This window comes from Poecilia latipinna, unplaced genomic scaffold (genome assembly GCF_001443285.1).
Source record: "Poecilia latipinna isolate Pla-1442-1.1 unplaced genomic scaffold, P_latipinna-1.0 Scaffold1944, whole genome shotgun sequence".
NCBI lineage: Eukaryota > Metazoa > Chordata > Actinopteri > Cyprinodontiformes > Poeciliidae > Poecilia > Poecilia latipinna.
In genome coordinates, this window is record NW_015114560.1 from 38335 (window position 1) to 60711 (window position 22377).

At 38.0% G+C, this 22377-nt stretch overlaps 1 protein-coding gene across 12 annotated transcripts in view; it reads right to left on the reverse strand.

Annotated features, from left to right (window-relative positions):
- The window catches only part of LOC106935303 (voltage-dependent N-type calcium channel subunit alpha-1B-like), a 77462-nt gene that overhangs the window by 14907 nt on the left and 40178 nt on the right, over positions 1–22377 (reverse strand). For 5 of the 12 annotated variants that reach the window (XM_015015717.1, XM_015015725.1, XM_015015719.1 and 2 more), the window contains 15 exons: positions 21156–21176; positions 18216–18312; positions 16138–16298; positions 15912–16049; positions 13640–13841; positions 12817–12981; positions 11622–11732; positions 9363–9446; positions 8954–8956; positions 7416–7532; positions 6739–6804; positions 6415–6506; positions 6186–6336; positions 5253–5380; positions 1686–1782 (listed from right to left, as the gene is read on the reverse strand). In XM_015015717.1, the coding sequence (XP_014871203.1) occupies positions 1686–1782; positions 5253–5380; positions 6186–6336; positions 6415–6506; positions 6739–6804; positions 7416–7532; positions 8954–8956; positions 9363–9446; positions 11622–11732; positions 12817–12981; positions 13640–13841; positions 15912–16049; positions 16138–16298; positions 18216–18312; positions 21156–21176 (1633 nt within the window). Of the gene's footprint in view, positions 1–1685; positions 1783–3283; positions 3381–5252; positions 5381–6185; positions 6337–6414; positions 6507–6738; positions 6805–7415; positions 7533–8953; positions 8957–9362; positions 9447–11621; positions 11733–12816; positions 12982–13639; positions 13842–15911; positions 16050–16137; positions 16299–18215; positions 18313–21155; positions 21177–22377 lie in introns of all 12 variants that reach the window. The other 7 variants (XM_015015721.1, XM_015015720.1, XM_015015714.1 and 4 more) reach the window with 6 other exon arrangements.

Genomic DNA, 22377 nt, shown 5'->3' on the forward strand with positions numbered 1-22377 from the left:
TAAAATTACAAGAAAAAAGCCTTAAAATGACAAGAATAAAGTCAAGGATACGGTTGTAGTTTTACAAGAATAAAGTCAAAATTTTTTTCAAGTTATCAATTGAGTTAAATTTAAAGTTAATTGATCTTATTAATACAGTGATTTTCTTAAATACCTGAGCTTTCTTGTATTAAAAGAAAACTGTCTTTCTAAAGCATAAATGGCTAAATTTTACATTTTTAATTTTTGAAAAACTATCATCCAATTTTAACATTTTATTACAGCTGTACTTAATACTGACTGAGTATTCTGGAAATCGTGGTTCTCACATTAATAGACATTTATAACATGTAACAAAACTTAAGCTGCTAAATACAAAAATAAAAGGTGAAAATATAAACTTAACCCCCATGAAGAGATATTCATACAGAATTACAACTCAGAAATAGACCTTGCTTTTTGGAATCATGTTTTTTTCCCATCATGTTACAATTTTTCGTTATCTCCGCTTTTTATTACGATATTCTCGCCTTCGTAGCACAACAGTAAATGGTTAATGAGAAGTTGACGCTGCTTCGTCATTAAGCCCGGCTGAATCAAGGTGAAACTTAAGTTTATCGTGTGTTTATATTTAAAAACAGAACCGCATAAAGTGTATTTTTCATCCCGCAACGGACTCAGTTAGGTCTGTTTCTCTTCCCCGTTCTGTTAGCTACGCCATTTTTGTTTCAGAATCAACGGCTCTGCCGCTACGGGATGGCCAACAGTGCCCTCTGATGGATGGCGGACAAACTACAGTAAAAACATGTATATGCGAACGGAATTAGGTAATCGATTGGGTTTCATCGTTAAGTCCGGCTGACTTAAGGTGAAACTTAAGGAACTTGTCGAATGTTTATATTTCAAAACAGAGCCGCATAAAATGTATTTTTAAATCCCACACTGACTCAGTGGACCGTTGGTCTTCCCCGTTCTGTTAGCTCCGCCATGTTTGTTTCAGAATCAATGGCTCTGCCTGAAGCGGCAGAGTCGTTGAGAGAAGGGAGAAGGACCTCGCGGCAGCTAACAGAAAGCAGCGGGAGGGACCACATACAGTCTCATATCTTATTTGGAAATGAGATCACAGATAATATAGGAAATAGAGCCCCCTTCATTTTCGGAGTGCATTGGTCCCATTTCCAAATAAAGTTTGAGACTGGCCGTCTTCGCCGCGTTTGCTGCAACGAGGTGTACTTAGCGGCGCCTTATGCTGAATGGCGGATAAAATACAACCCCGAAACACGGTGTAAGCGGACATTATAAGTCCGGCTGAATTAAAGTGAAACTCAAGGAGCTTGCCTTGAGTTTCACTTTTAAGTATAAGCCTTAAGTGCTTATACTTAAGAACAGAACCGGGTAGAGCGTATTTTTCACCCCGCATTGAACTCAGTTTGGACCGTTTCTCTCCCCCGCTCTGCGTTAGCTCCGCCATCTTTGTTCTGCGAACTGTGAAGTTTCCTGCTTCGCTTTGATTCTGTAGTATCACCGATCGGTTTCACGCAGCCTGACTGCAGAGGAAAAGATGAACGACAAGCCCCGACACGCAGGCGGACAGAAACAACATCACAACAGGCGGCCAGAAGACGTAGAGTGCATCAAAGTGACAGAAGCCTGAAGGCGTTTGGCAGGTGGAAGCAGAGCAGCAGCAGATTGAAAGCCGAGTCTACCTTGTAGGCGACCCGGGGAGGGCATTTCTTCCCCAGACCGAGCGGAGGAGACATGTCGCGAAGCATCTCGTACATGTCACTGTAACTTATGCGGCCGCTTCCAAGAGGGAAGGAGGGAGATTTCCATGGAGACGGATTGGCAGCAAATTAATAAAAATGGCAAAAAAAGAAAATAAATATGACAGAAAATGGGAATGGGGGGAAGGAGGAGAACACAGAAATCTTTGTTAATAAGATTTCCGGGATTTTTCTCCGGAATGCCATTGCAGCTGAATTGATTCATCCAATAATGGATCCCGGGAGAGAAAAGGAAGGATGGGAGGAACCTGGTGGGAGAAATGAGTCGGGTTGAAACTTTTAAATCTAAGGATTTAAAGGAAAACTCTTCTGGAATCACATTCTGAGTGGAAACCATTCACACCGTCCACGTTTTGTCACGTTACCTCAAACTTCAGCATTTCCTTCAGGGATTTCATGATGAACCAATTCATATGATTCATTTGTACAAAAGTAACCAAATGAGGGGAATACAAACTTTTTGTCAAACTGTATCAGTTTGGAAAAACTAAAACCACCAACAATAAACTAAGCATGAGCTATTTTAATGGAACAAATAATNCATTNTTGTAGATAATAAATTTCAAAAACTGTCCATTCACTGTAAAAACAAAATCAAATTCAACATTGAACATATTTTCAATTAAAAAAGACAAAACTAACTTAAACGTAACATTTAAGCAAGAAATATGAGCTTTTTTCAAGTCACTAATTCCTGAATAGTGATGAAAAAGAACAAGTTCCAGTAAGATATTATTTCACTTATGGTAAAAATATCTTGTTATAAATTAAATAATCTGTCAACTGATCTAGTACTTTTTCATCCATATCAAATAATTATTTACGGAAAACCTTTGAAAAGATGATGACTGTGTTGCATCTAACATTTTTGTAAGTAGATTTCAATTTAAATATTTTTGTCCTTATTTGTTAATTTCTAATTTCTTCTTGAATTTGTCACACAAAATCAGTCCAGAGTCCGCCACACTTTTCAGTTTTGCAAAGAATGATGAAAATCAGCTTCTGAACAAGGCAATTACCTGAAACTAAAGATTATAATCCTAGATTTATGTATATATCTATTATCTTTTTTTTTGCCTGAAGGAAAATAAAAGTTGAAAAGTTTCAAATTAGTGGAAAAGAAAAACAAAATGTAAACCAAACAAAAACAAGGAAATGAAGTCACTTTAAACTCCAACAGAGTGTTTCACTCAGGTTTTAGCAATAAAATCATAAAATAAAATAAATCTGAAGGTTTTGGTTTTTTAAAACAGGTGCAACGAGAAAATTTGGTGTTTTTCTTGAAAATGTTATAATTAAATACGTCAGATAAATTTGAACTTTTCAGATTCCAGATTCATAATCAGCTCATTGATTTTCAGAGGCGTGTTCCTTTAAGACTCCCTGCTGCCCCCGGTGGAAACATGGCAGGCGTGTTTTTGTTTCCGGCGCTGGTATCAGATCGCTGAGCGTCTGTAAACCGGTCCAGAACCAGCACAGCCTCTTCCTTTAAAACAAAGGGTCTGTGTGGGAGAGCAAACCTTGTAAGCCACCCTGTTGGGGCACTTCTTCCCCAGGCCCAGGGGAGGCGAGATTAAACGCAACAATTTGTACATGTCCCGATAGCAAATCCTCCCGCTGAAAAAGATGAAACACGATCAAGAGGTTAGAAAACAGGAGAACTCACAGCAGCAGCTTGGTTTCTCTGGTTAGATGGGGCTGTGTGAGGTAGCTATGAGTAGTCAGTATCTTCAGAGTGAGTAAAAATTAGATGTGTGTGACGTGGGACATATTTGGATGAGACAACTGAAGGAAGGATTTAATAAACTGTCAATTTCCTACTACTTTTCAAATTGGACATGAACGTTTTGTTTTTGTTGTTTTCGTCTTATTTTTTATCTGACATTTTGCATAAGATTTAATTTCATTCATTTGAGTTTGGAGAATTATTTAATTATGCTTTCTTTGAACCGGTTAGGATAGGTCTATGGCCTATACAAAACATTTTCATTACATTCTTTGCACAAAATCATTTTTAGACATTGAGATTTTAGCTAGCAAGATAACTTTTACGTTTAAACAAGATTAGTATCAAGTTATAACATGATAGCACTCAAAAAAAATTTTTCCTCCATGACGGCAATGTGCTTCCACAGTTTTAGGGTATCTTGTCAATTTATATCCAAATAAACGCCCCACAAACTCAACGTTTACCACTCCCATCTGAAAATGGCTGCCAACAGATGGACCATTACACCACCATACATCTTTGAAAAGCATAAGTAGAGCCTCCTCCACAACCAGCAAGAAAACAGCAAGTTCTTTCTGGATGGTTGCTATGGTGATTCCCACCATTTTTAGGAAGTTGGGGACTTTTTTCAAAAGGAAGAAAATCACAAATATAGATCTAAAAAGTAAAAACATCTTAAGGTGGAATATGCTAAACCTTCTCAGAGTTTTTTAGCTTTATTTTTTCTAATGATCACCTCCTACCTCAGCACTGAATTCACTGAGTTCTATGTGTTGTGGGTAAGATACTTACTGCTTATAGCTACTACTCACAACCGCACTTTAAACACAAAAAGTCTTTGTTTTGAAAGACTTTTTCAAAACAAATAGTGTAAATAGTGTAATAAAAACTTACCTCAGAAAGGTTCAAAATTAAAAACAGTTTAAAAAAACTTCTCATATAAATCTAAAGTAAATGTGTAAAAACCTGTTTTTTTAATAATTTCTGAAAACAGACATAATTTCACTCTTAACACTGCAAAACACACAAAATCTTACCAAGTATTTTTTATTGTTTCATTTCTAAGACAAAACGAACTTAGAAATAACTTTTCAGAACAATACAGGAGCTTGTTTTACGTAAAACAAGCTCCATTTTCATACTGATGAAAATGTTCTAGCTATAAGTGACATAATCTGCTGGTGGAACGAGAAGTTTTTCATCCACATTAAGGATTTATTTGCTTAAGACCAGCTCCGTTATTTTCCTGAAAAGTTCTTTTAGTCTTATTTTAAGTGTACTAAGATATTTGATCTAGAAACCAGACCAAAAACACTTGGTCAGATTTTGTGTTTTTGCAGTGCAGCAGGCTCATTCATATTCAGAGGAATAAATTATAATTCCTCCCCCATAATGTCTGTCAGGTGACGGCAAATCCTTATTTTACCTCTCTCACCTCTAACGGCGTCCTGATCAAAGAAAGGAAGCTTCGTTAGAACGTAATGAAGTGAGAATAATCTGAGACAGATTAGCCTTCCCGGTGCTCAGAATTAGCATTTCCGCTCCAGTCAGAGCGAGCCGCCTGGAAACGGACGGGCCTGACATAAACCTGCAGGAGTGACAGGAAGTCTCAGCAGCAGACGGCGGGGAAGCAGAGCCTGCCGGATTAGAGGCATGACGCGAAGCGGGGATGAGATTTCAGCTGAAGGTTTTCCTGTTCCCTTCAGCGGCAGACGTCCTGTGGAACGGCGCCGCGTCGTAGCGCAGCGGGAGGAACCTACCAGGCGGCGGGGTCGTACTCTGCCCACACGCGGATGAACTCGTCCAGGTGGTGCGGCCCGAGGATGGAGGCGTCTCGAGTTAGATACTCAAAGTTGTCCATGATGACGGCAACGAACAGATTCAACATCTGGGTGGAGAAAAAAAAAGACAAAATGAAGGAAATGAACATTTGACCTGCTTGGACCAGGTAGCTATAGTCTTTCTATACATGTAAGGCTGGGAGATTCATTTATTTGATCAATTAATTGAAGTTTTGTTTTTGAAAATAAGATTTTTTTTTTCCACCAATCCACTCCTTGGGTTTCCATACATTATTTTTGATTTTTAAGCCGTTTTTTAGGCCCAGTGGGGAAACTTGATACTTTTAGCAGGTTGTTGCTAGGCAACCAAAATTTGGGGAACTTCTTACTCAGCAGGTCGTTGCTAGGCAACCAAAGTTTGTGGAACTTCTTACTCAGCAGGTCGTTGCTAGGCAACCAAAGTTTGTGGAACTTCATACTCAGCAGGCCGTTGCTAGGCAACCAAAGAGCGAGTCGGTCAGTTGATTCCACCAACCTAGCTTAGCTAGCTGAAGTCTTTCCTCAGAATGCTGTGCGGTTTTGGATTGGAGTTCAGTGAATATTGAATATATTTAATATTCTATCAGTCATATTATTTATTGATATCGATCAGATTCTTCCATTTAAAACAAGAAAAATATCTTGTTACATTTGAAAAAAAATGATCCAGTGGAACTGGAGCTTTTTTAGTCAAAACTGAAGACTTAAAAAAATCTCATATTACTTGCTGAAAAGTTACTTTTAAGTCAGTTTTGTCTTATTTCAAATGTACTAATATATTTAAACTACAAACTAAACCAAAAATACTGGGTGCAATACTATGTAAACTCTGAGAAGAGCTTAGAAAATCATCTGATTTCCTGAGTTACTGACCAGGAAGGAGCAGAGGAAGATGAAGGACACGAAGTAGAAGTAGGCGAAATCGCTGCCGCACTCCTTCCCAGAACTTCCTGAGAGTTTATCACATGGCCGGTTACTGAGGCAGGCCAGCATGATCTCATGCCACGCCTCGCCTGTTGCACTCCTGATGACACACACAGCGAGCCAGCAGTCAAAATGGACGCCGCAGATCAAAGCGTCGGCGCTGAATCTCTGAGGTTACCTGAACAGGAGGGTCAGGGCCTGGAAGAAGGTCTGGAAGTTGTTGTGGTGATTTATGGAGGTTTCTTCGTTCAACTCGATGTTCCCGAACACCTGAGGACAGAAAACACAAACCAGGCTTCAGGGTAAAGCTGGGTTTTTATTCACCATAGAACTGAGCAACATGACACTTCCAGAAAAGATTTGCTCAATGGAAATGTACTAATTTAGAAAGAAATACATCTGGTGCATTGACCACACAGAAGCACTTAGATAAATCAGTCTCATCTCAGTTCTGTGAAAGCAACAGAAAATGCATCATTTCCTGGAGCTGGTTTTTGCTGACCTGCATCCCAATGATGGCGTAGATGAAGAACAACATGGCGATCAGCAGGCAGACATACGGCAGAGCCTGAAAACAAGCAGAGAAACATCTGAAATACCTTCATCTTCCAAACAGACGTCAAACAAATAAAAGTTTCTATTTCCTCTCCTTTCTTTCTAATCTCTCCAGCCCTCCTTTGTCAGAGTTTCTGCTCTTATGTAGGATCTGGAGACGATGAACTCGACCAGCAGGCTGATTCCTCTGACCGGCTATTTATCTCACTGCGAGGAGGAGGAGGCGGCGAACAGTTGTTGTAATTAAATCGCCACCTTTTAAGACTCTGCAGCTACTGTCTGTCTGTTGTTGCCGGGCTTAAAAGCTCTCAGCTCTGACATTAAACCTCCTATAAAGTCCCTGAGCTGCTGCACATATAACTCTGCTTCTCCCAGGGGGATTTAGCGAGCGAATCGGCGCTGTGTGGAAATCCCAACGGCTGTCCGCCGAGGCGACATTCAGCTGGAAGGAAGCAGCATCTATTTCCTGCGTTTGTTGAAGAGTGAAGCACACTCCATTAGAGTGGCTAATTAGCTGCATTCCCAGAGAAAAGTGCTTTTATCTTTTCTCTTAAACAATTATTCACTATTTGCTCATTAGCACATTACAGTCGCCCACAGATGCAACTGTGTGTTTTTACTGACCTTGAAGGACTGAACGAAGGTCCACAGCAGGATGCGGATGGTGTAGCCCTGACGCAGCAGCTTGATGAGGCGAGCGGCTCTGAACAGCCGCAGGAAACTCAGGTTTATCATCTTGTTCTGGAAGAAAGGAAAATATCTGTGAGGAGATAAATGAAGACAGCCTCAAACAGGAACCTTCACCGATCTACCAAAATTACTCCAAAAGTGCATTAGCAACTCATCCAGGAGGTCAGAAAAGTTTCCAGAACATCATCTGAAGCTCTGCAGAGCTTAATAGACTCAATAAACAGTGGAGAACCTACACAGGGATGGCCGTCCACCAAAATTACTCCAAAAGTGAATCAGCGACCCATCCAGGAGGTAATAACAGATACCAGAACAGCTAAAGCTCTGCAGGCATCACTTGGTTTAATTAACAGTGGAGAATTGGCAGCTCATCCAGGAGGTGTCAAAAAGATTCCCAGACAAAATCCTAAATTTCATAACATTTCAGGGGTGTTGGTAATTTACAACCATGACAAAAGAAACTTGAGTTGCTTTGGCAGCCCAAAAAAACAAAACCTGAGTAAATAATAATTTCATTTTAGGTGTTAAGATGCAGACAGTTAGCGCTGCTCACCGTTTCATCACTGTAATATCACAGACCCAGATCGTGCTATGAATCCTAACAGTCTTCTAACAGCAAAAGTTCAGCAGCTCAGCCTGAGAAACTAAAACATTCAACAAATGAGAGACATGAATTCCTCTGACTATAAAAGTATTCCTGATGTTTTCTTTCTTCAGTTTTTCTTCTGAGTGACCCGGTCTTAAGCCACTTGGTTGTAAATATTTTAAAACACAATCTTTTAGCAAGCTAGCACTGTGAGCTCACGTCACGACAAATAAACGGTTGTTTACAAGCATTGGACCACTAGAGGGCGCCTACAGTGTGAGAAAACCTGTTTTAAACCATCCAATAATTCATACCTGTAGATGTTCAGGCCTACCTGTTAATGTTCTGTAATTTGCATGATTAAAATATGTTTTTTCGTTTTTTGGGGGGGAAAAGGGCACCAACTCCGTCTCCAGCCCTGGGGCCCTCTATCTTCTAAATTCAGCCCTGTTTTCAGCCAGAATCCTTAAATTTTACCCTTCTAAAGATGGACTCAGTGTACATTTTCTATTTTCTTGTTCGACATTCGGTCTGTAAGTGCTCCAGACAGACTGGTTCCAGCTGAAGCTCTCGGTTTATCTTTTCTCTCATATCACGTCATGTCAGAGAAACAGCCGACGCTTTAAACTGAGACTGAACGGCGCACACACTGCCGGCGAAACTGAAACAAAAAAAGAAGAAGAAGAACCAGCAGGCGACAAGAAAAGCCACTTACCGTCTAGAGGTGTCAGATGTGACAGAGTGAGGCACCAGCAGACACAGCAGATGATGGAAACAGCCAAACAGAAATAAGAGAAGAAGCCAGAAAGGAGACAGAAAAGAAGACTGATGTCCTCAAGAGGAAGAAACACAGCGGCCGTTGACTCACGGGAAACCACATCGGCACCGTCTCAGTCCTCCAAATCAGATACATCTGATTATATTTGTAATATTTGTGCATTTTTTCATTGGAGCCATGTTCTAATTATGAAGATTTGAATGTTTCTCAATCAAACTGATTTAAGGACTGAGACGACGAGAATAAGACAAAGCATGGCCTCTACTGCTGCTCTGAGGGTGGACAAACAATGGAAAGCCCATTTTTATTAAATCTCTGCAAAGTTGTAGGTAATCCTGTTAAACAGGAAATCAAATTTATTGTGTTGAGCAAAATAATAAAACCACCACATAAAGGCTAATTTGATCTTTTTTTTACATTACTACATTGATTTAATGTGACTTTACACCAAAGTTTGTTAGTCGTCTGTTGGATGCAGAGGATATGCGACGCTGCACAAAGTGGCTGCAGGTCTTACATTTATCTCTGTGAACAAAATGTCTGTGATGCTCCCAATCACCGTCACAAAGTCAAACACGTTCCAGGGTTCCTTCAGGTAGTTCTGAAACAAAGTGGCACAAAAATAGACATTCATATCATTATCAATTCTCTGGAAAACACAAATTAGATGCTGTGAGGATCAAAAACACAAACAAGTAACAATTCTTCTACTAATTGATTAATCGATTGTTCTGACGATTAATCGATTAACCAAGAATTTTTATACACTGTTAGAAATATATTAAAAGATGCAAATAAACAATCTAATTCATTTTTTTAAATAAAAAAATAAACATTTTATTGCCTAGAATGCTATACTGAGGTATTAATTAAGTAAATCTGAACCGGGTGAGATTAAAATATGCAACTAGGAGTTTTAAATACAAAAGTATTTTTGATTTAAATAGAAACTGTATTTTTGTACAATTTTGGGTTAATTACTGCTCTGAATATTTAGTTTTATTGACCAAATTACCTCTTTTTAGAAGTCTGTATAATATATTTAACAATTCATCAATTACTAAATTAGTTGACGATTATTTCAATAATCGATTAATCACGATTAATCGTTTCAGCCATGAATATAATTGAATATTTGTGGACTTTAGCTGAAATCTGGATTTTGTCCAACCAACTTAAGTAAACATTACAGATTTTCTAAAGCCTGGTGGTCAAATATTCTGCAGATTGATACCAGAAACTTGCTGATAGCTACAAAACAATATGATTGAGGTACAATGCCATAGGGGACATTTAATTACATATTAGTGGGGATGTATGTGTGTATTTCAGCCTCTGTGTGTAATTTTGACTATTTAAGCATGAAGATAAACTTATTAGACTCAAAACTGCAACAGAAACTGGTCTGTATACTCCAGATAACGATTAATCGGTTATTAAATTAAGTGACGATTATTTGAATAATCAGATTAATCTGATTGTTTCAAGAAATAAACATTTACACAAACTGACCACATACTGACAGAACATAAATCATGAGGTTCTGTCTGGACCCTGAACACCGTCAGACGGGTCCGTCTTCGGGAGTCTGAGGCCAGGTTTCTGCCAGGAACCCACAGCTGTTTTCTTTGAGCCGCTACAGCAGCAAAGCGTTTAAAAAAGGCAGATGTGAGCTTAGCAGCTAAACAGGTGGAGGTAAATGGTGTGTGAGAAAAGCTATTTAATAAATGGGCCTTGTAAATGGAACTGAGCTGCAGGTGAAACGCGTCACTGCAGACCAGGCGGCTTCATGTCAAGAGAAGATTTATGCTCCTTCCTCAAAGTTCATTCCTGAACTGAAAATGAAAAACAATTTCAGCATCTTATGCAGTCTGGGTTGCATTGGATATTGACATTTTAACAGTATTGATCATTGCACATGTAAAGAAACCTTTTATTGCTCCATCTTAAAAACAGAGGCAGTACAAAGCTGGACGTTTAACAAAGTCAAGCTAAAAGCTACAGAAGGCTAAAGCTAATTATTATCCAGAGTTGAGTCTAGAGCAAGTCAAACAATCAAAACTAAAGCTAGACATCAATCGATTAAATTCCCCCAGACTGAACATGAAAATAGGATCCTATGCTGCTACAACTCATAGGCACAAGTGAGAGCGTTGCGAAACACAAATAATCACCCGGCCGAACACGGCGTGTTAATTAATAAAACACAATTTAACAAAGGTTTGAGGCAGATATTTTGTCTTAAAGAATTGCTTTAAGGCTCTAGTGGCCTTTATTTGAAAGGAAGGTAGGGTATTGAGAGAGAGGGAGGACATGCAGCAACGATCACCAGGCCGGGAATCGAACCTGCGTCAGCCACGTCGAGGTCTAAGGCCTCCTTATGTGGGTTGTGTTTGTCCCCACAGCAACCGCCTCAAAGAATTTTAATAATCACGGTTGTGGAATCATTCTAGGAGTCGTTACAGCCCTAAAACAGTTACTTGTAGTCAAGCTAAAAGCTAACAGCTGACCATAATCAGAATAGGCTAACCAATAATTAGAACATAGCTAACAAGTTAGTCATAGTTGAGCTAACAGTTAGCTCCTTATGGTGTGTTCAACTGGAACCCCAAAAATGTTCAAACTCTAGAAAATATCTGGGATTAATATTTTTTTTCCCCTACAGTGACCATAATACGCCGTCATTCAGTCTCAGCACCACATTACTCCTCAACATAAAAACCCCGGAACAGAGAGCGAGAGTTTAGAGTGCAGAAGATTATCTTCAACAGCTCACCAGTGGATTGAAAGCAATAATCTTGAGGATGCACTCTAGTGTGAAGAGACCAGTGAAGACGATGTTGAGGTATTTCAGCATAGACTCGTACACCATTGGAGCTCCGTAGAACTGAGGACAAAAAGAGGAAACAGGATCTGAATATTACAGCAGACTGCATAACAATCTGAACCTGAAGGAGGAAATGCAGCTGGCAGCCATTCAATTACTCACATTACAAGCTTTATGTTTGGTGAAAATGCCTCAGTTACACTTTAACCCTCTAAAATATCTGTGTGGGCTGCGTGTGATGATTACGACATGAAGCTCTACCATTATACTAAATGGTTCTGTTGTGTTGGGTTGGCTGGAGCAGCATGATGTCATACCCCCCATCTTCCTGCTAGAGGACAAACAGCTGCTAGCTGGCAGTGGCTAGCTGGTTGTAGCTGTTAACATAATGTACTAAATCTTAAATGTACATTTGATATGTAAAAGAAAAAGGGACACAGTGCTTTGCTACTAATTGTCAACACTACGACGACTAGATAAAGTCAGGAAAAAGTTTTAATTAAGAAAAAAATAGCAAGGGAGAGGCAAGTATGTAAGTTTTGCTAGCTTGACTATGACAACCATAACATGTAGATGTGCTGTGGAATTTGGTGTGTTGACCTAAACACCAACTCTGACACATCATCAGTAGAGCAGCGGTTTAAATTAGCTAACCAACCACCGCAGTGTTAGCTTAGCTAATAGCAGCGGAAGCTAATCCACAACTGTGATCACTTATTAATAATCACAGAATAAAAGTCACAGTTTAATGATAAAAACATTAAACTATGACAGACTGAATGTTCTGTTCTTTGTTTGTAATTGTTTTTTGGTGTTGAATCCTGAAACATAAAGTAGCGTTGTTGTCAGTTACTACGGCAACGAGTCTGCTTGTAGCATAGCCGACATGGAGAGTGAGAAAAAAGTGGTTTTATTGTTTTGGGTTTTTTTCTGCGTTATTTTTTTCCCCTTTGCTGAGGCGCACTGCATTAATAATACCAACATCTCCAGGTTTCATTTAGTGAACGGAGTTGTTCTACCGCCTGATCAAGGCAATACAGAAGCACGGGAATAACAAGTTGTTTTTAGACAAACTTCCTCCTTAACATATTAGATGCAAGCCTGAGGTTTAAAAAAAAATAAGTTTCCAAGAGTGAGATTTGACCTTCATCATCAGGACGACGGTGTTGAGGGCGATTAAAGTCATGATGGCGTACTCGAAAGGTGACGACACCACGAACTTCCACATCTTGTACTGGAAGGACTGCTTGTTCTCCGGCATGTATCGTGTTAGCGGCCTGGCGTTGATGGCGAAGTCGATACAGGCCCTCTGTGGGGAAGACAAGCAACAACTGACTGGGTGGAAATATTCTCTGGTGGAAAAAAACGTTTGGAGATTTTTAAAGTCAACGTCAGTGACGGGCACTGCTAACTAAAAAGTTAGCTAGCTTTGCTAGCACTAAAGCATCAGTCATCAACATTTGTTCTGCTAACGATAAAGCGCTACTTTCATGTATATAGTATTAACTTCAACAGGGTCAAACATGTTATTGCACACCTAGCTGTAGAGTGTCACTTCAGATATTATAATATAGCTGTTAGTATTGCTAAATCCGTTGCTGATTTTGCTAATTGCTCATTTTACTGTAGCAGCAGCATTGCATTCTGGGTACAGAACAAGTGTAACTTGTTTCACCACATCACATGTGGAGAATGTAAGGAGGCAATAAAAAAAACACATGTTGAACTTTATTAAGCTGAAAGTTTATAAAACAACCAAGTAAATTATCACTTCAGAGAAATTAATCTGGAGGAAGCTAAAAAAGTTAGCTAAAATTCTACAGCACTAACCGAAATACTAGCTCTACTCTTAGCATAAGTGAAGAATGTAAATAGAAAGCATTCCTGTTCTCATTTTAACGGCGTCTTCTGTCAGCCATTTTGTAGAAATAAACTGTAGTTTTGGCAGATAAAGCCAGGAGCTTCACCTCGTTCTTCTCCAGGCTGCACTCTGACATCGCTTTGTCTCCCTGCTCCTGGAAGGTGATGATGATCAGAGCTACAAAAATGTTGACGAAGAAGAACGGAAACACCACGAAGTAGACCACGTAGAAGATGGACGTCTCCATGCGGAAGCCCGGGCTGGGGCCCTGGTCTTCGTACGTGGCGTCCACAGAGTGCTTCAGGACCCTGGGAAGAGAAACTCTGGAGATTATCAAACACTCAGAGATAAAACGCTTTGTTACGACGCATTTGTAGAGATTAAAACGCTTCCTCTGCTCTGCTTCCTTCAGCTTTTACTCAGCTCTGCCCGATATACTCCAATAACTTTAATCTGGTGAGACGATGAAAATGAAATGCTGGAAACGCAGCACTGAGATAATCATCTGCCTTTGTCACTAAATATATAACCGCCCACCAAAGAGCGTATTTGTAGAAATAGATCAGAGCAAATTATTTTCTTATCTTCTAAAGTGGTTTTTCTGGCTCTCTGAAACTCTTTCCAAGTTTTCATTTGGACATTGTTTTCAAAGGTTTTCTTATTTTTTTATTTCCATGAGTCATCCATGTGCTCCAAGAATACAACTTAAAGAAGAGATATTAGCTGTATTTTTAATACAAATGGATGCAAAATGTTGTTGATATTCCACTAATGTTGAAAAAATATCATTTTCCAGTTGTGGTGTTTCCATTAAATAAGAAATTAAATACAAATCACATGTGAATAAGTTTGTTCATGTGATAACTCATTAAAAATAAGCAGCACCATCATCCTCCAGCTACTTCCTGTTGTCTTCTTTGTCATTTCTGCTAGTAGTAACATCCTGTTATTGATCATGTGACTCAGTAATGAGAAAAAGTGTTCCCAGTGCAGTTTTGTGAAAAAAATAATTCTGATGCAGCTGAAAAAAACACTGCATAAACATGAGTTTTTTCTAAATTGGAGTGATTTCATTAATCATATTTATTTTTGTGATTTCAATTTGTGTAATTTTAAAGTGTATGGAAACGCAGCTGCAGTAAATAAAACAGCCAACAAAGGTGGAAACAAATCTTCACACAAAATCTTACCAAGTATTTTTGTCTAGTTTCTAATGCAAATATGTTGGTACACTTGAAATCAGAAGAAGACTAACAATTAACTTTTCAACAAGAAACAGGAGCTTGTTTTAAGTAAATAATTTCTTAATATTGATGAAAAACTGCTAGTTCCTCTGGCAAATTATTTCACTTACCACATGGGGAAAATATCTTGCTATAATTGAAATAACCTGCTTTGGAACTAGAACTTTCCATCAATATTAAGGGATTATTGATGTTAAACAAGCTCCTATTTCTTGTTGAAAAGTTGAAGTTAGTTCTGTCTTATTTAAAGCAAACTAAGACATTTGCACCAGAAACTAAACCAAAATACTTGAATGATTCAACGTAAAGCCGCTTGGATCAGAGGTTTCTGCAGGACTTTAGCGTGTAAAACGAAATGATCTGACTCATTATTCTCAGATTACAGGTGTCTGCAGAGAGGCGGCGTGGGCTCCAATCCTCCTCCTGCGAGTATTTAGCAGCTTCTACAGGAATCTTTTCTGTTTTTATCATGATCTGCTCGTTTCCCATAAGCTGCTGTATAATTACCTGCTGCTTGTGAAGCTCTTGTAACAGGAACAGCAGATATGAAGATGGAGAAACAGACATTTTTGTCACGTGTCAGTTTTCTGCCTCACGTTGCATTTTGTTTGTAGGTTAAACTTTAATTTAGATCTCATCTGACCAAAGGTCCTTTAATTATTTACTAGATTAGATAGATGTCATTATTTTGTGTTGGTCTACCACATAAAATCCCATTAAAATACATTAAAGGACTATAAGTACTTCATATTTTTTGGTAAACCCATCTGACCAAACGTCCTGGAATTCCACTGGGGTTGCTAGGCAATGAGCGGAATTCTTGCTGGGGTTGCTAAGCAATGAGCGGAACTCTGCTGGGGTTGCTAGGTAATGAACGAAACTCTGCTGGGGTTGCTAGGTAACAGGGAGTGCCTGCTGATTTGTGAGGTTACATTCCGGAGGTTTTTGAAACGACCCATTTAACAGACACCAAAATACACGAAGTTAATGCCAAAAACTCTGGGAATTTTTTTTTTTTTTAAACACTTGGGATGTTCTTAGAAGCTTTGGAGACCCAAATGAAGGAACAAAAACATGTAAAATGTGAATTTTTGATTAGTAGGTCCCCTTTAGTAACATGTTTTAATGACTTACAGTGGCCAGCCCTCTCCGGTGGAGACGGTGAACAGCGTCAGGAAAGCCCAGAGAACATTATCGTAGTGAAACTCGTACTTCTTCCACTCTCTGGGCTGAGCCGTCACTTCCTCACGATCGTACTCCAGAAACTGACCTCTGCAAGGAAGGAGAGCGGATAACAGAAACTAAATAACACAAGTAAATCAACAGGTAGCTGTGGGGGGATGTGTTCTGCTAACTGTACCTGCAGTCTTTCTCCAGACCTTTGGACTCGTCGGTGCAGTAGAAGAATTTGCCTTTGAAGAGCTGAACAGCGATAACAGCAAAGATGAACATGAAGAGGATGTAGACGATGAGGATGTTCAGGACGTTCTTCAGAGAGTTCACAACACAGTCGAACACAGCCTGAAAACGACACAGACAAAAACAGGCAGTCAGGAATGAGCGAGCAGCAGCACAACGCTAGCAGGATGCTACACAAGAGTTTAGCTAACAGAGCTAACAGAGATTCAGGAACATCTAGTTATAGCGAGAAACTTTCATGTTTTATTGAGATATAAAAATACCAAGATGTTGTACTCTTACATCATTTCCTATTTAAAGACAGAACGTCTTTCAGTTTTAATGTTTTTTTTTTTTTATTGTTCGGTTTTCAGAGATTGTGTTTATGTTGCTTCACTGTTGCTTTAATTTGCCCTTCAGCAACAAATAAGATTTATTAACTCGAATAAGTATTACTATAATATACTTACCTTATTTTGTACACAAACGAATGTGTTATCTCTCAACCCAATCAGTATATAATAAAATATACTTGTCAGATGATAGTTATTCAGAGACAATCCCAACAGTCATACGATACAAGATAGCAAAGATAAATTAGCTAACTAGATAGCCAACAGGGATTAACTAGCTAGTTAATTTAGATTAGCTAGATAACTAGCTAACTTATATTAACTATATGACTAGCTAGCTAAGTAGGTAGGTAGTTGGTTGGTTGGTTGGTTGGTTGGTTGGTTGGACAGATAAAAAGTTAGCTAGCTGGACATCTCTCTCTCTAGATAGCTGGCTAACAATCACTAGAGTTCACACTGGGAACAGGAAGGTTTGTGTTCCTGTGTTTTCCTCTTTCAGATTTCTGTCTGTCTGCTCCACCATCATGTCTGCATTCAGGATGAAGAGTTTTGTTGATCTGTCCTGACATGCAATCCAACCAATGAACCTGCTGCTGCATGAGTGATGTTCATCAGGAGCATATTCTTCCTCTCCTCCACCAGCAGCGCTCCGTCCAAGCCTCCGCAGAGAGATGGAGACGGCCGGCTGGCTGCCAACACCCATCTGTCTCACTCCTTCACTTCTATCACTCCTCTGAGAGGCTTTGCTTTGGGACGATCAGCAAAGGGAGACTGTCATTTATCCATCTGGAGAAAATAAAGGCTTGTCTTGTTAAAAATCGTCTTTCTGTGCTGCTGCTGTTGATTGACGTTGGCCAAACTTTAGCCTGATTGGTTGAGAAATACTTAATTCATAAAATATTTGGAGAGAAATTTTCAATTAAACATTACAGATAAAGTCTTAAGACATTTTAGTGTTACTACACTGCAAAATCAAAACTATCCTCCATCTACTTCCTGTTGTCTTCTTTGTTGTTTCTGCCAGTAGTAACGTATTAAAAAAAAAAAAAGAAAATATTAATTTCTGAGAGAAAAAAAAACATCCAAATTTGGAAGGAAGAAAGTCAGAATTTTAAAATTTTTGTTAGACTTTAGCCATTAATATTAGAAAAGTTAGCTAGCTAGACATTTTATTTGTATGAATAAAATTTGAAATTGTAAGATTAAAATGAGAATTCAGAAAAAATACTGAAATTCTGAAAAAAAAGAAGCCAAAATTCTAAGATTAACTTTTGGTATTAAAGTCCAAATTATGAAAAAACAAATTAGTAATTTCTTATCAATATTAAGGAATTTTTTAATTAAACAAGATCTTATATTTTGCTGAAAAATTACTTATTTTAGTTTCACCTTATTTAAAGTGTAGTAAAATATCTGTTCTAAAAACCAAACCAAAAAGGTTTTTGTTTTTGCAGTGAATGGCTGTTTTACTTGGATGAAACTCAGTAACAGCTTTACTTTTTAGAAATCCTTAAAATTATTTTTGTTGTATAAAAATGAAACTAATGTTTTTAATGGGTTATTTGATCGTCTTCCTACAGAACCGCTGAGCTTTAACTCGCCTCAGGTCTCCATGTGAATCTGTCCAGAACCAAATGCTCAGAGTTTTTCTGTGAAAGTCGGACTTTTTCAGGCTGCGTCGCTGTACCTTCAGCTTCGGCAGCCGCTTGATGGTCTTCAGAGGTCGCAGAACTCGCAGCACACGCAGGGATTTGATGGTGTTGATGTCTTTCCCCTTCGTTCCTCTGTGAGGAGTGAAAACGCCGTTAGTTTGGGAGAAACGCTGCGATGCACTCTAGTTTAAACTTTCTCCAGTTCAGCAGGTAAACTGATCAGAGCTGTTAGCATTCGGTTAGTGGAGAACATGCAGTTCGGTGGATTATCTAACTGTACGGAGTTACAATTGTGTCTATTCTTTGCTCCTATGTTATGCTTCATCCTTCTTTTCTATTACTTACATTGATTTTACCGCAAGATTATGGAAAAGGATTATGGTCAATGACAAAAAAAACAAGTTTTTTCTCAGATTTTAAGATGGATTTGTAAAATTAAAGCGAGGCAGAATTCAGGAGAAAAGAAGAAGCATAGGTTCAGAAAAAAAAGTCAAAATTTTGAGACTAACTTCAAAATTCAAAACATTAAAAAGTTGAAATTATGAGGAAAAAAGATAAATTTCTGGGAGAAAAAGTCAGAATTCTGAGATTGAAATTGGAATTATGAAAGAATAGTCATAATTCTAATTAAAAATGTCAGAAATCTGACATTAAAGTCAGAATTCTCACATTTATGTTAGACTTTTGCTAATAAAGTCTTTCCTCATAATTTTGACTTATGAGGAAAAGTAAAAAATCTTGCAATTAAAATTGGAATATGAGAAAAAAAACCTTCAAAATTCTCAGAAAGTCAAAATTCTGAAGAAAAAAGTTAGAATTCTGAAATTTATATCTAAAAAGGTCAAAAGTTTGCAGTTAACATCTGAATTGTATGATTAAAGTCGAATTTCTGACAAAAAATTTTCTGAGATTATTGTCAAAATCATGAGATTAAAGTCAGAATTCAGATTAAAAAAAAATAATTCTGAGATTTCAGTAAAAACTGAGAAAAAAAATTCTGTTTATTGTGGCACTAATCTTCTTCCATAGCAGAGGGCCGAGGACATGAAGTAATTATTTGGAACAATCTGGAACACGAGTCAAACACTGTGGGAGTTTTCTCCACTTAATTAATGGAGATCAAATTGTTTGTATTATAAATATGTAGTAACCGAAATGCAGCATAGAAACACAGGAAACAGACTTCCATAGAAAAGGGAAATAGACACTGAGCAACTATCAAACACTGAATGTTTATCAGTGTTTGCAAAGACAAACATGCAATAAAAATGTACATCTCTAAATATAAGGAGTATCAGAGCAGATGCTGCCTTTATTTTATATGCTTGACTGAATCCAGCCCTAAGGAGCGCTAACGTGTTAGCATCTGCTCACCAGAAAACCAACAAAAATTCAGTATATTTAGATTTTCATCCTTTTTTACCATGACTACCATTAAAAAAGAGAAAAACAAGTTTTAGTCATTTCCATATAAAACAACGTTAAACCTGAGTTTGTTTTTTGGTAAAAAGTGCTAAACTCCAAACATTGTGACTTTGGGAGTTTTACAGTAAAACGTCATGCAGCTGTCATGCATCATGCCGTCTCTGTGGTTTCTGTTCCCGTGTTTAAATGGTCGGACAGTCGAGTAGATTTCACAGGCTGAAGATGCTGCAGGTTTTCAGGCTCCTTCTCCACTTTATCTCATTTTTAAGAGCTCAACATTTTATTTTACAATATAAAGAATAAGATAGTCGACAGACATCGAGTGAAAAAGCAGCCAAACCAAAAAATCCCATCAAAATGAATGGAGAACTGCAGATTTAGAGCATTTCAGAGGATCAGAAGAACATTTTCTACTATGCTGTTGTATTTTTTGGTTAAATACAAACTGAAATCAAAATCTGAAGCAATTTGAAACAAAAACTGCTCTTTAAAGCTTTATTTCTAAAAAATAGTCATGAATTTGTATATTTCTAGTAAAATATAAGGCCGTCTACGGCCTGTTTAAGTAGAATAAGAGGCTGGCTCTCTGTTAAAGGGGTAAAAGGCTTTAATCTCCTTCAGTTGACCTGATAAATCTTCTTCAACTGTGATTTTAGGAGTTTAGAGCTGGATAAAGACCAGCGCTGATGGATCAGACTGATTTAAAGGAACACTGTTCACAGCAGATTCAGCTTCTGAAATCTATTTCATGGCGTTCCCAATATTGTCTCCATAACTTTAGTTTGTCAATATTGGCTCAGGAGGATAAAAACGAGCAAAAACACAGAATATTACCAAGGACTTCTGTTTAGTTTCTCCTGGAGATACCTCAGCACACTTGAATTAAAACTATCACTGGACGATAATCGTTCCATACCTGTCGATATCAATAATTATTGATAAGTTTTTTGTTTTAAGTATCAGAAATGTTTATTTTTAAGCAGTTATGAGGCGCAGTGGGGAAACTTGAAACTGCTGCTGTGTCAGTTACTCAGCAGGTCGTTGCTAGGCAACCAAAGAGCGAGTGAGTCAGTTGATTGCACCAACCTAGCCTTAAATTAAATTATCAGATTAAAATGAAAATTATGCAATAAAAGCAGGAACTGAGTTAATTAAGTCAGAATTAATTTTTACTTAACTCAGATTAAGTCAAAATCATGAGGAAAAAAGTCAGAAATCTGAGATTAATAAATGGCAAAACTGTCTTGTTATAAGTGGAATAATCTGCCAGTGGAGCTAGTAATCTTTAATCAATATTGATAAATTACTGATTTAAAACAAACTATACATCTTGGTGAAAATCTATGGCATATTTCAAGTGTACCAAGACATTTACAGCAGTAATTAGAGCAAAGGTTCTTGGTAAGGTTGAGTTGTTTTGCAGGTTGAGGTTTGGTCTCAATACAGGCACCTTCAGGACTGTTAGCAGGTTGGGAATGGGAATGTTGGGAGTGTTTTCCAGGAAATATGCTTTCAAAATGGGATTGGGTGAAAATAGGGGCAGTTCCCACCTGGCCACACTTTGTTGTGATCTGATGAGGAAAAGAAACGATAAGCAGGCAGACAGCACAGAGAAATCACCAGCATAGAGCTCAGCAAACACTTAAAGCACAGATTAAACAGACATGAAGACTTTATTTAACCCTACAGACTGAAAAGACGCTAAAGAAGAGCGCTTGTTGAAATTAAACTCAAAAGAATTACAGAAAAAGCAACAGACAGGTTTAATAAACTCTAAATTGAAGAACTGCATTGAGAGTAAATCAAATTTATAAGCCAAGGTCGAATAAAAGACACTGATGATGATGATCATTTCACATTGCAAGGGCATTAAATCTTCATTTTCATTACTTTTATCGTCTCTCATTTCTTTTTAGAGCCTTTTCCAGCTTCATGCAGACGGTGTAAGTCTCTAAGGAAGCAGAAACCTCCAATCAGATTCATCCTCCATGTTGGAGGGATAACAGCTAAAAACAACAATAAAACACAAATCTGGCTGATTTGAATAGAAAAATATTTACATGAAAACATGTTGAGTTTGGGTTCATCCATGAGAACCCAGTCACAGTAATGACTGTTAATGATTAGGGTGAAGTTATTATTTTTATTAAGTGTTTTATTAAGTGTTTTCCAGTTGAAAAAACCATCAGATAAAAGGGAAAGTAAATAAAACATTCTTCAGGATTTTTAAGTTTATTATTCACAGAGTTCAACACTGATCTAAAGAAAATGTTTTCATTTTTTCCAGTATTTTTCTGAGGAATATTTGGGGGAAACTCTCCATTTCTCAGAGTTTAAATACTGACGGATAAAAGCTGATGAGCTGATGGACCTGCTGACGTCTCTGCTGTCAGGACTGATGGGAACATTTAACCCTTGCATTGTGAACGCAGTCAATCTGACGGCTCCATGTGACTGATGTAGGAGAGACAAAATGATGAACCAAACTGAGCAGGAGACGAGCGGAAAAACAGAAAATAATCTCACTAATCTGTGAAAAACTAGAAAACAATGGAAATCTGGTAAAAATGTGAGTTTGGGTCAAACAACATTCACTCTGTTCATTATCAGTTTAAATAGATGTTCATTATCAGTTTAAATAGATGTTCATTATCAGTTTAAATAGATGTTTATTATCAGTTTAAATAGATGTTTATTATCAGTTTAAATAGATGTTTATTAGCAGTTTAAATAGATTATTCCCAGATGTGTGGAAGTCGTGGACTGAAGCAG